General features: G+C 42.5%; 1 protein-coding gene across 1 annotated transcript; it reads right to left on the reverse strand.

The window, feature by feature from the left end:
• Positions 1 to 977: 977 nt before the first annotated feature.
• On the reverse strand, positions 978 to 12,400 carry LOC101066860 (ovarian cancer G-protein coupled receptor 1-like). The gene is made up of 7 exons (XM_003962301.3): positions 12,009 to 12,400; positions 7,062 to 7,276; positions 5,811 to 5,960; positions 4,411 to 4,544; positions 4,095 to 4,317; positions 2,392 to 2,572; positions 978 to 2,306 (listed from the first exon to the last, which is right to left on the reverse strand). Exons 2-7 carry the CDS (start codon positions 7,146 to 7,148, stop codon positions 1,948 to 1,950), a joined length of 1,134 nt encoding a protein of 377 aa, XP_003962350.1. The 5' UTR covers positions 7,149 to 7,276; positions 12,009 to 12,400; the 3' UTR covers positions 978 to 1,947.
• Positions 12,401 to 12,423: the final 23 nt, after the last annotated feature.

Raw genomic sequence — 12,423 nt, forward strand, 5'->3', positions numbered from 1 at the left:
CTCCTCGGCTTGTGTGAGCTCCCTGTCTGATAGGTTTTTTACCCATTTCTCCCGTTGTGAGTCAGACAGGGATGTGACATGGTTGGAGAAGGGGTTGGTTCCGCTGGGGTTGTGTTTTGCCAGTAGGGTGGTGAATTTTCGGATCTGACGTTCCTTGGTCCTGGTGTGTTGGGTGTGCGGGTCAGGATTCAGCAGTCCACTTACACTTAAAGGAGAGTGGGCACTCCTTCGAGGACAGCCAAGTATGGATACTGGCCAGAGAAGACCGCTGGTTCGAAAGGGGGGTCAAGGAAGCTATCCATGTTAAATTGGAGAAACCATCCTTAAACAGAGGTGGTGGCCTGAGGCACTTCCTATCACCCACATACAATGCAGTCCTCCACTCCTTCCAACAGCAAAACAAACATTCACACCATTCCAAGAGACCCAGTGACTCATCACCATGTGACCCAGCAGACAAAGGGGAGACATCTCAACAGAAACTAGGTGAACGACCCGACCAACGACCCTGCTAACGACTCTCAGCGATTTCAGAACTGAAGAAGCCTTCTGGATAGAAGGCGAAACGTCTTCAAGAGAAGAAACCCAGTCCAGTTGACAGAGAAAACTACCTTGGATGTAATTATTAAGTTAACATCTTATAGTTATGCTGCTATAGGCCAAGGCTGCCGGGGTCCAGAAACATGATCACCTGACAGGATTCTTCCTGTTAAAGGGGAGTTTTTTCTTGCCACTGTTGCAATATATCGTACCTTCCGTTAGAACTGCTGCTACCTACTTTACCTGCATGTGAACTTCCACATTTTTATAATATTTACATATTCTCTGGTTGTGGCATTTTATTTTTAATTGACATTTTTGGTTTTATTCTCCACTAAGGACATCTAACCAGATCAATAAAAGAAGACACCATGACTAAAGGAACAGATTTGAGAGCTTAGTCACCATCAAGAATCACAGAAATGAATAGATAGGCATGAGTTGAACTCCTTGTTTATTTCACTGGAAAACTCACATCACCATTTCCTCATATCTGCAGCTCCAGGACATTACTTTTGTTTCTGCATTATGGAAGATACACTTTATAACAAATGGACTCACAGAGTTGATAGCAGTAAAGACTCAGACTTTTTCTCAGCCTTCTATACAAAAGGATGCAGCTAATACTTCAGAAACACATTATTAATAGCAATGTCAAACCCACAGCAGTTACATTATATTAACATCAAACAGGTTTTCCACAAACCTGTTAACTGAGCACATAAGCTGCAGAAAACATCTCAACACACACTGGGGGAGCTGGACATGTCACCCGTCCATCTAAAGGACCAAACTATTCTGTCACACCTCCATACCCAGAGCCAATTACATTCTCCAGAGTTTGACTGTGGAGGTCAAAGTGCCAGAACCAAATCCAGGCAGACAAGAAGAGAACATACAAATTCAATACAGAACCCAAAACTTTCGTACTGTGAGGTAACAATTACACATTCAAAGGTTCATACAAACATCTGATTTAGGATCTAATGTGTAAATTTACCATTACTATCTTTAGATTCGCCCATTTTGGCTGAAGTATGTTAAAGTCAGCCAAACACAAATCCCACAAATCAATTTTCATCACCGCTGGTGACTGCGCTCCTAGTAATAATTTATAAAGAATATGAATGATTCATTAACCACTGAATAAATAATTGGTCACAGCTTAAATTCCCCTTTGTTATGCAGCGGTTTCACAAAACAAACACTTTTTCAACAACATTGCATCTGTTATTAGTTCCCATGAGCTTTTATGTGTAATGTTGCTCTTCTGTAAAGTCATTAAAAGGCTTTATCCTATAAAATACAGAGTACGCTGCTGACTGGGGTGTCTTTTTTTATTGAAATTCCTTCACAGGTAGTTCGGCTGTCAATTGAGGTCCTCCGAAATCTTGAATTTCAGCTGCATCACTTGATCATTTTAGCTGCTTTCCTCTCTGTGTTGTTTTCAACAGTCTCTGACAACAAGATGGTGTTTTTTCCAATTATGTCTGTTTTGATGTCGCTGGCAGTACCGATGTGTGTGAGCAGCATCACAGTCGGATGGCTGTTGTTCTCCTCGGTGGCGACTTCGTGCGACTCAGTGGCGGGCTTGCCTGAGCTGACATTGCCGTGGTGACAGCAGCAGAATAGTATCCTGACAACAGGTCTGAACACTCTGTAGAGTCCGTGGCGGGCGCTTTCACTCACAAAACAGTAGAGAGCAGGGTCAGCAAGGCAATTCAGGCTGGTCAACAGCAACGACAGGTGGTAGTAGTTGAATATTCCTGGAGAACAACAACAACAGTACTCACAACCACAAATTCTTGCATTCTATTGCAGTACCGGTATATTTATTTCCTGGCAACAAACCTGCAATAAAGGTGCAGTCCCGTTCCAACAGGGTTCTTACCAACAGGATCATGTGATATGGAGAGAAACAGATGAGGAAGATGAGGATGGTGCTGCTGACTAACTGTCTGATCCTTATCTTCTGCTCAGGTTGTGTCCCAGCACTCCGACTCACAGCGCGAAGGACACACAGGTAGCTAATCTGGACAGAAAGATCCCTTCGTTGAATCAAAGAAAACTTATCGTTTCCAATCAGTAATATCCCTTAACTGACAAGAAGTAATGTTGATTGTAGCCTGAAGAAGTTAGTAAAAGGTGTGAGGGGTCACAGGAGGTGAGATCTACCAGAGACCAGTGACCAAAATGGAGCTGAGCCAACAAACAAAGCGCTCAATCTACCAGATGGTCTTTGTTCCTCCTCTCATCCACACCCATGAGCGAGGGCTCATGACCAGAACAGAAGATCGGAGATAGAAACAGCAGAAGGTTGTCTCCCATCCTGATAGGGTGAGAAGTTTAGCCATCTGTGATGGACTATGAGCAGAGTAGCAGCTCCTTTGCAGAGAGAGGTCAGCGAGGCCAGTGTGTGCATCAGGTGAGGATGCCTCTTTCCCCAATGAGAGACAGACTGAGGAGAGGTTGTATCACTGTTCTTTTAGGGTCTAACTTGGTTCTTTTATACATTTGTGTAAAAATGGAAGCTGGTGAGGCCATCTGGAGTTGCCCATGGGCTCAGGGACTTCTTTTCTACTTCCACCGAGGCCCTCATCCATATCTCTACTTATAACACACAGATTTTTTGCTGACGTTAATGTTGATGTTCCCTGTATATTTGACATCTACTGCATGTTTGTCGATCCCAGAGAGAGGGATCATCCATTTGTGGATCTTCATGTTTTTCCTCTTTTTCCCTTAAAGGGTTTTAAAAAAAAATAAAAAAATCCTGACCCAGTTCAAGGGTCTAAGGACAGAGAATGTCACTGTCCTTGTGACTTTAAAGCCCTCTGAGGTTAAAACTGTGATTTTGGGCTCTAAATAAATTTGGTACAATTTGTTTTTGATTAGTGGTGATACTTGGAATACAGGGCAGCTGAAATTCCGGTTGGTCTCACTCCACAGATATTATCTCACATGTTTTATCAGCACAAGTCTGACAGTTGGCGAACACCTCAGGATGTCCCGACCAAAGGTGCGAACAAACCCATGCCCTTGTGTCAGTGGTGTATGATATTTCGGGATATTTTGGGATATTTTGGCCTCTTCACACAATGGGAGGAAGCAGTGACGTGCTTCTTATATCAATGGTTCTGCCACAATAATTCATTGTTCTATAGAGTGATGTGTCGTACAGGCGCAACACAGCAGCAGCTGTCTGTTGACTCTTAAAGACATGAACTGAGATACAGCATTCATTTTGTTGTCAGACAGGAAATAACGTCTTTAAGAATGTTTTAGAAAGATTATTTTAGAGACCATTAAGGGTCTAGATGATGAATTATGCTGTGTTCAGACACCAGTTCTTCACAAGGCTCCCAGGATGGGTGATGTTGAGGAAGCTCTATTAACAAACTTTCACCTTTAATTCACTATCTCATCTGAGATGTGGCCATAGATTAAGATATTAAAGACATAATTTTCATCCAAGCACTTTTTTAATGCAGCCTGAAAGAACTGTTGCATTGAATTCAAGCAATATTGCATTTATAGATTAGATGTTATCTCACCGTCAGTATAATCAGTGGGAAAATGAAGCCAATAATGAAGCGGTAATAGTTGATTGGATATTCCCATGGCTTCATGGGGTAGTGCTCAAAGCACACCGACTGGTTCCTGCGGGTTTGGCTAAGTTCTTTGTGGTGGAAGAAGACTATACCCACCGCGATCTCTTTCAACCAGATGAAGGAGCTAATGAACCAGGCTGTGTTCATAGAGCGGAGAGAGGTGAACCTGCGGCCAAGAACAAGAAACAGGTCAAAGGGCGAACGTGAGAAACTTAAACTCCGTATGAAGTGAAGGAAAACTGCAACAGGTGCTGATTACTTTAAAGGATGGACCACAGCCAGGTAGCGATCCAGACTGACACAGCAGAGAAAACCTATGCTAACATAGATATTCTCGTAGAGCAGGAAGCCGCAGAGTTGACACAACCACTCTCGATGGCGCCAGTCATCATCCTGAAATGGCAAAAAATGAGAAATCACACAAAAAATACAATACTTCTGTAGAGATAATTTACTTTTAACAAGATTATTCATTCACTGAGATTCAGACATGAAACACATTCAAATGTAAACATAACTGCAGCCAAAATCAAGTGAACAAGTGAACCCAACAGGGGGCTTTTCCAGATATATATAATTACAACAGAATCAATCTGTTTAGATTTCTATTTTATTAAGCCATTACAATGTGTGTTTTTAAAATGATTTTTATGGTTATGGGGAGGTGGCAGCTTCGTCTGTAGGGCACTGGTTAAAATGCATAAAGTTTAAGGTTCAAGCCCTGATGTGGACTACCATTGAGCAAGGTACCGAACCCCCACATGATCACATAGGGCCCTGCAATGAGCCCACGTGGAGCTGGGATAGGCTCCAGCCCCCCCCCCCCCCCCCCCCCCCCCATGACCCCAATAAGGGTATAGAAGTCCAGAAAAAAGAGAAAAGTGTCATGTTCTCTTTCATTACATACATGACCAGCATGATCAGCATCCATTTTTAATCTTCTGTATGGCACAAGCTCATTCATGGCTCAAGTTCATTCAAGATTCAAGATTTACTTTATTCATCCCCAAAGGGAAACTGAAATTCATGATAGATAGTGAGTCTCAGTTCATGTTACGTTTAATGCAGGTTCATGGGTTTCTGTGGGTTATGGAACTACACTTGTTGGTTGAAATAAAGTGGCACATCTATCAGGTTACACTCAGCACAGTTCCATAAAAGAAATGACAAAGCTGGTCAACAGATGGAAGAGAAGCCAGATTTATCTGAGACAGAAGGACGGAGCAGATTTATCAGGATCAGTACTCAAAGGCTTGACCAAACTGGTACAGAATCAGGGTTCAGGGAAAAAACAGAGTCCCTTTAAGCCCTTTAGTGGGCAGATGAGCAGGCGGAGGTACAAATGATCTAGACAGACTCAGAGGTCAAAAACAGAATCTGATCAGAAACACTCAAAGGAAAAACAGCTGGAACGCTCACGTTGAACCAGAAGATGATCAGACAGTGAAATTAAATAAAATACAGTTTAAACAAAGGAGGGGGGGGGGGGGGGCAATGAGTCACAGGCAGAACATGTGATGATGGGCGATCCACTCACAGGGGGAAACTGGGCAGGAAGACAAGAAAAACACTAGACTTCAAAATAAGAAAATAAGACAAGGACAAGAACTGTGAAGAACAGAGCAGACATCAAGCCGGTCCTGACGTGGTTTAGCTTACCTGGAAGATGTATTGCAGCCACAGTGGTAACGATGCCAGATACAACAGATCGGACACAGTGAGGTTGATCAAATACACCCCGAGCTCATTCTTCTGCTTCAGCTGCACAGCTGCATGGTATAAAGCATAGAGGTTGGAGGGAACGCCGATCTGAAAGCAAGAGAAAACAGGAACTAAAACATGGCACACAACGGCTACCTTTACACAATTGGTCACCAAATACAATTAATTTCTTGAGGTAGAATATATTATTTATTTATTATGTAAAGGTTTAGAATTGGACAAAACCTGGTCATGACTGTGTTTGCGTTGTGCCAGATCAGTAGAAGCCAGTAGGGCTCCAAGTTTGTGTGTGTGTGTGTGTGTGTGTGTGTGCACGCAAGAGGACATTTTGGCTGGTCCTCACAACTTCAAAGGACTGTTTAAGGGTTAAGACCTAGTTTTATGGTTGAGGTCAGACATTAGGGTCAGGGTCGGGGGACTGGGTAATGTATTTCTTTCTATTAAAGTCCTCACAAAGATAGAATTACAATTTTTAAGAGGCTTTTAAAAACAGGAAGTGAGTCAGTCTGGCTGATGTTGAAGGGGAGCTGGTGCAGCAACAGAAAGCGTGGTCCCCTCTCAGCCTTCTCCTTTATTTGGGGGAAACCCACCTAGACTGACCTGCTGACCTGGAGTGCCAGAGGTCGGGGCAAGACAGTAATGGCATTTAAAAGCAAATAAATTCATTTTAAAATCAAAACCCGCAAAATAACAGAAATTGAGCCTTCCATTAAAAGCCACGAACCTGCCTTTTGGAGCAGTCTAGCTCAGCCCAACATGGAGCACATTGCAGGAATCAAGGATGGAATCAAAGCGTGAAGCTGCAATAAACCACTGAGCCGATTTGAGCATCCAGTTTAAAATCAATGTCCAAAAAAAAAAAGAGATAGATTTCCCGTGTTTCACCCAGATTTGCTGCTCTGAGTTTAACATTATATGCATGGTTTAAGTCCTTGGGATTAATGATCACACACCCTCATCTAAAGAACATTGGTTTTAACAATAAAGCAGCACATTAGGCAGAGCGACCCTGCAGCTGTGGCTCAGCCAGGCTGCGTGCGTGGCTGCGATGAGGCAACGCTACACTCAACCCTATGAAACATCTCACACACTCATAAATAAAAGCTAATCTGGAGATGTCGGCTGAGCATCTCTCGCTATCTCGTTGCTTTATGGAGGAGTGTTCTCCAGGTGTGGATGCGCACTTACCAGCAGAATGAGAATGTAGACGCCGGAGAAGACGTACTGGTGGATTTCATGACTAATGGTGCAGTTAATCACGTCCTCTTCAGACATGGTGACCCCGTCACGCTCGCATCAGAGCACGTTTACCCGATGCATGGTGGCAGGGAGCCTTTCAGACACGCTGGCAACAGCAGACACAACCAGAACCCTCCTGGGGCTGATGTCAGTGACCAGGGCTCCTGTAAAAGATGAAATCCTTTCATTTTGTCCCGGGAAGAGATTTAAAGACTGATCTCACATTTACAGTAGGGTGTTGGATAGAAGTTTGTGTATATATGTGTCTTTCAGGATTACTTTATTTAACCGTTGTTGTTCGGGGTTGGAGGGCTGTGCCTGTGGCGTTCATGCTGTCACAGTGGATTTCCAGACAATATAGTTGAAGTGGTGAGGACACAGCCAAACTGATTCAAAGATAAGCCACTGAATGGCTTCAGCGGCTCTGAGATGAAGCAATTACTCCAATAAATAATCTGTTCCGACACGGTCATGTTCATGTGAGAGGAAGCAGAGAGGATTTACTCTATGGAGCTATTGGCTATATCACATTATATTCATGTAATTAAGACATTTTCTGATTATACAAAGCAACCACAAATAAGGAATTGTTGTCAGGGCAACAGAGGATGGAGTGAAAATTGATATTGATTTCAAAAAATTGGCACACTGGTCAGTTGTGTGCTACAGAAGGGTCGGGGTGACTGTAAGGATCTACACCCAAACACCTGTGATTCCTTCAGACGTAGCAGGTTATTGAATCATTGATCTTCTAAAACATCATCAATCACCAACCATGGCAACAAAACAATCCTCACAATCTGACAATGGTGTCACCAGACAGCAAATCTCCTCAAGCAGGTTGTGTTTCCACCGTGACTTCAACCTTCTGCTGTGTTTGGGTTTGGAGGGTCGCTAGCATATAAATCAGCCCCTTCAGTGGGGACCATCAACGCCGCATCCTACGGTCTGGAGTGAAAATGTTCACACCTTTAGGATCTGGCACATGGCCGTCGCCACAGCGCTTGTTCTACGGGACGGGAAGCGCGGCTTTGCAGGCTTTGGCAGCAGCAAACATGCTCACATTCACACGGAGGCTCGTAAACAAGGCTGAATTAAGGTCAATGCGAACAACAGTTGTCGCTGTTCTGATTTGATTATGGGTGGACATGTGGAGCTTTGATTGGTTGGGAGACACCCGTGTGATAAATGGCCTGGATAAAGGTAAAAGCTACAGTCTCCGTTGCTCTCTGAAGTGATTAAACACGTTGACTCTTCATGCTGCTCTTGTTTGAGGCTTCTGGAGAAAATATGGCCTTTTGTTCTGACCTCTCAGTAACGTCCGCCCAGGCTCTGATGGAGGCTTTGAGGCACTTCTGAGTCCTGGATTTGATGGGACTCCTCAATGGGTTTATTTGCTTTAATAATCCTGGATATATCCAATCGGTCTCATGGCCACAGTTTCTGCGCTGAGGCAACAACTGACAAATGTTGTTTGGAAAATAAGAAATGACGACGTTCATACAAGTGACTTCCCAGAATCTGTGGAGGGACACGGAATCCTTGAACGCTGCTGTCTTTCACTTTATTTGTAGGTCAGAAACACAAACTTACATCCTGTGAACTCATTGTGTGTTAGCTGCAACGCTACAGCAATATGGCACCGTGCAGGAGAAGAACAGCGAGTACATGCCGGTCATTTTCTCTGCTGGACAATCACAAGCAAACCTGGGTGGTCACGTGACATGGAAGCTAACGGAAATACAGAATACTTGAAGATCCACATGATAAAAACACAAAATTCCAGATCATCAGGAGAGACGGTCCCTGGGAAATCTCTCATACACTACATTCTTCCAAGAAAAAAATGTGGTACCCAAAACAGACAATGCAAATAAAAAGTGAGCTAAACTAACCAAACCCACAATGTTAAAACCCCCCACACACATGTGGATTCATCCCACATGGGCAGAACAAAGATTTCTGTTGACTTTGATGATTCTGATGTGTCTGACTGCTCATCTCTGTCACTTTAATACTCACTAAAGACGCCATTTGTCCTAACCCAGTGTGCATTACGCAGTTCTGGTGTAATAACATGCCAGAGTTTGGTCCTGCAACACATCAGAGCCTCTCAGTGCCTTAAAAGTTGCCACAGCATCCAAAGGTGCACAACAAAGAGTGAGGCATATGCAATCAATAACAACAATCAGATATTTGCTGCATGGTTCCATTTTATCACCCACAATAGGCTGGGGTACAGAAACTGCCAGTCTGACATTTAACTGGGAATTAAATGAATGAATTTATGCTCTAAACTACAAAGGTGGCTACTTGTTTGTGCTTCATGAACATCTGTCTGCACCAGTTGTGACACCTAAATGTTTTAATGCTTCAGTAGTGTCACACATTTGCATTCGATTCTCACAGAGGTTGTCACCTTTATAATTGGAGCCAAGAGGTGTGAAAGCACCCACATATATAAACGACGCTGTTGTTTTAGCAATATAGGATCATTAATTTAACATAACAAAAGTGTTCCATCAGAATACTGACCTATGACTTCAAAATACACAATAGGGACCTAATTTTAAATATTTCAGCATAATGAATAAACATTCTTAGTGTTGTTTATTGGCTTACAGATGATTAAATACTCATTTATATTGAGGATTTGTGTGCTAAAGTTGCTGTTTCTGCAGGCAACAACCTTGAAATGACCTTGTTTTAGATGGCCTGTAAATTTTATCTAATAATCTTAATTTCTTACCCTGAAAATTTTTAATAAAAAAAAAAAACTAAGCTCAGGGGACAGTTTTTAAAAATCTGACACACATCATTGTGTTTGGAGACATCATAGCATTTGATTTTAAAAATACTAAAAAATACTAAACTGCATCTCACAAAGTCTTTGGGTTTAAAAAGTTTAGCAGTGGTTTGACCAGTTTTACACTGCAGTTTAAATCACATTCTAATACCTCCGCTGATTTATGTTTACAGAAACATTACTTCATCTTTGCTGTAAGAATGTAAATGATATAAATAAATAGATAAATAAATGCCATGCAGCCTCCACAGCAGATCGAAGACTGGGAGATTAACCTTCTGATCAATATCTTAACTTATTTCCCAACAGCTTGTTGAGAGTTATTATTCTTCCCTGATTACTGAACCTGACAGCCGTAACCATGACAACAGCAGCAAGTTATACATCAGGCAAACAGAGGGTCCATGAATGTCAACATTCTGCAGCCAACAGATTTCCACTGCCACAGCCGTCACCCTGTCGGCTGTTAGAGACCAAACATCCTAAAGAATCCAGAATGGTCATTACAGCCTGACAGAAATATTCAATTGCACAAGAACTGCGGAGCTTTCTCTTCTTTCCTCACAGAATAATGCTCGAACAAACTGCCTCAGCTTCATACAATCATTTCATAGACTAAATAAATGATTGAATGTTGGGCCTGTAGCAGCAGCACTAGTGCGATGCCGTGGTCATATTTATGTTAATGAGCTTTCCTGACTAACTGATGTGGAGCTGCTCACTTTTTCCAACAGTAAATCATCTTCTGGCTCATATTTGGGTTTTTTTTTTTTTTTTAATTACAGCCTGAATGTGAGACCTGTCCTCCTCTTCAAAATTGTCCAGATCCCGAGCTGACAGGCGTCTGTCAGAGGAGCCCAAATTACCCATCAGCAAGGACCATTAACGGACGCCTTTGAGAAGCTCGCACCAAAAGTCTGGTCTGGGAGGAATAATGGATGTTTTAGTTCACCACGGTGCTAAAATGGAGGTAAATTTGGTAAGAATAGATTGCTTCTGCCCATTTCCTATGATTGACCTGACTACTAATCCTGCAGTAGATTGAGTTTACTTCCACCCCCCAATTAGCAGATAATGTCGCAGAAATACAAAAAGAAATGGAAAAATCTGGAATTACAAATAATGAAATGAAAAAAAAGGGAAAATACAGAAATAAATGAAAGGGTAAAAACAAAAGAATAAATAAATCTCCCAAATAACATTTTTATTGACCAAAAGGAGGCTCTTGCACGTGGAAAGCAATAACCGGCATCTGGGCAGGGACCCGAGGGACGGCTGATGCTGCAGAATATCAAATGTGAATGTGAGACCATGAGGCGAGCTCTTGTACCGCGTGCAACAGCCAAGCCAGGAAACGGAGGAGGACTGTAACCGCCAGTAAAACAAAAGCCAAGATGAGGAAAACACAAAAAACACTTGAAAACGACACACTGACTGTGATAACCAGCTTCAAAAGCTTTTTTTTTTTTACCATCTTATTGCTTCACACATGCTGTTGGTGTTAGTTGTTGTTAGATATGATGTGTTTGTGGACCATAAATATTTGCCGATGGACGAAAGGCTGAAAAGAACGTGAGCTGTTACAGCAGCTCCTTTATTCTGTCCATCCAACTCCTCAATAATAAAGGCGAATGTGAAATCCAGCTGCAAACTGCACCCCAAATAAGCATCATGGCTCACGTTGGCCCACGAGCTGCTGTGACACGCAACGTGGTCAAACTTTGAGCACATCTTCAGCACATGGCTCGCCCAACATGAGCAAATCACAAACACGTCGGTTTTCAGTTTCCTGAACAATTCACATACAGCACATAAAAAACGGATGTTGCGGATGTGTGATAGAGGAAGAACCAAAGCGTGAGAGAGACACAGAGAGAGAATTCATGCACTGGTGTTTCTAACACCGGAGACCATTAAGAGCTGTGCTGGTGATGTCAGAGCTGACAGATCCCAGCAGAAATATAAGTAGCAAGATTACTTTGGAATTTGAATGGCAGCAACAATTAAAAAATGATCATAAAGGCTCAGGAAGACTCTCACAGCAGCTCCTCTGATGAATATTTAAAGACATAAAAGCGATCATTTCTTACCGACTCTTTCCGGAATGATGGTCTGTACCAAACTGATCGCTCTCTCTCTCTCAGTGCCTCTCTCTACCACCCCCCCGCACCTCTCTCTCTCTCCACGCACATACCGCGACAGCAAACTCGCCAACTATGTGACAAAACGTAAATTTATGGGAGTGTTTTAAAACATCTGCCCCATGTTGTTTCTACACTGTTGTGAAATCGCTGTTCATATAATGAAAAATAAGTCATGAGAACATCTTTATTCATGTCAAACTGTTCGTTTCAACTATCCTGCTCACTTGTTGAGCTAAGAATGAAGTGAATATTTTTAAGGTGACATAAAACAGGCAATATTAAGAGGTTAGTGGGATTAGGATGATTAGCTTTCAATGATAATCTGTTCAGAGTAGATTTTCTGTTAAAGCTGCCAAGCCGG

This window comes from Takifugu rubripes, chromosome 2 (assembly GCF_901000725.2).
Source record: "Takifugu rubripes chromosome 2, fTakRub1.2, whole genome shotgun sequence".
NCBI lineage: Eukaryota > Metazoa > Chordata > Actinopteri > Tetraodontiformes > Tetraodontidae > Takifugu > Takifugu rubripes.

Excerpts from the sequence above, each read along its gene's own strand:
- LOC101066860 (XM_003962301.3), bottom strand. The coding sequence starts at position 7,148 with ATGTCTGAAGAGGACGTGATTAACTGCACCATTAGTCATGAAATCCAC. Across the intron at positions 5,961-7,061 it reads TCTACATTCTCATTCTGCTG|ATCGGCGTTCCCTCCAACCT; the intron begins GTAAGTGCGCAT and ends TCTTGCTTTCAG. Across the intron at positions 4,318-4,410 it reads GCTGTGGTCCATCCTTTAAA|GTTCACCTCTCTCCGCTCTA; the intron begins GTAATCAGCACC and ends TCTTGGCCGCAG.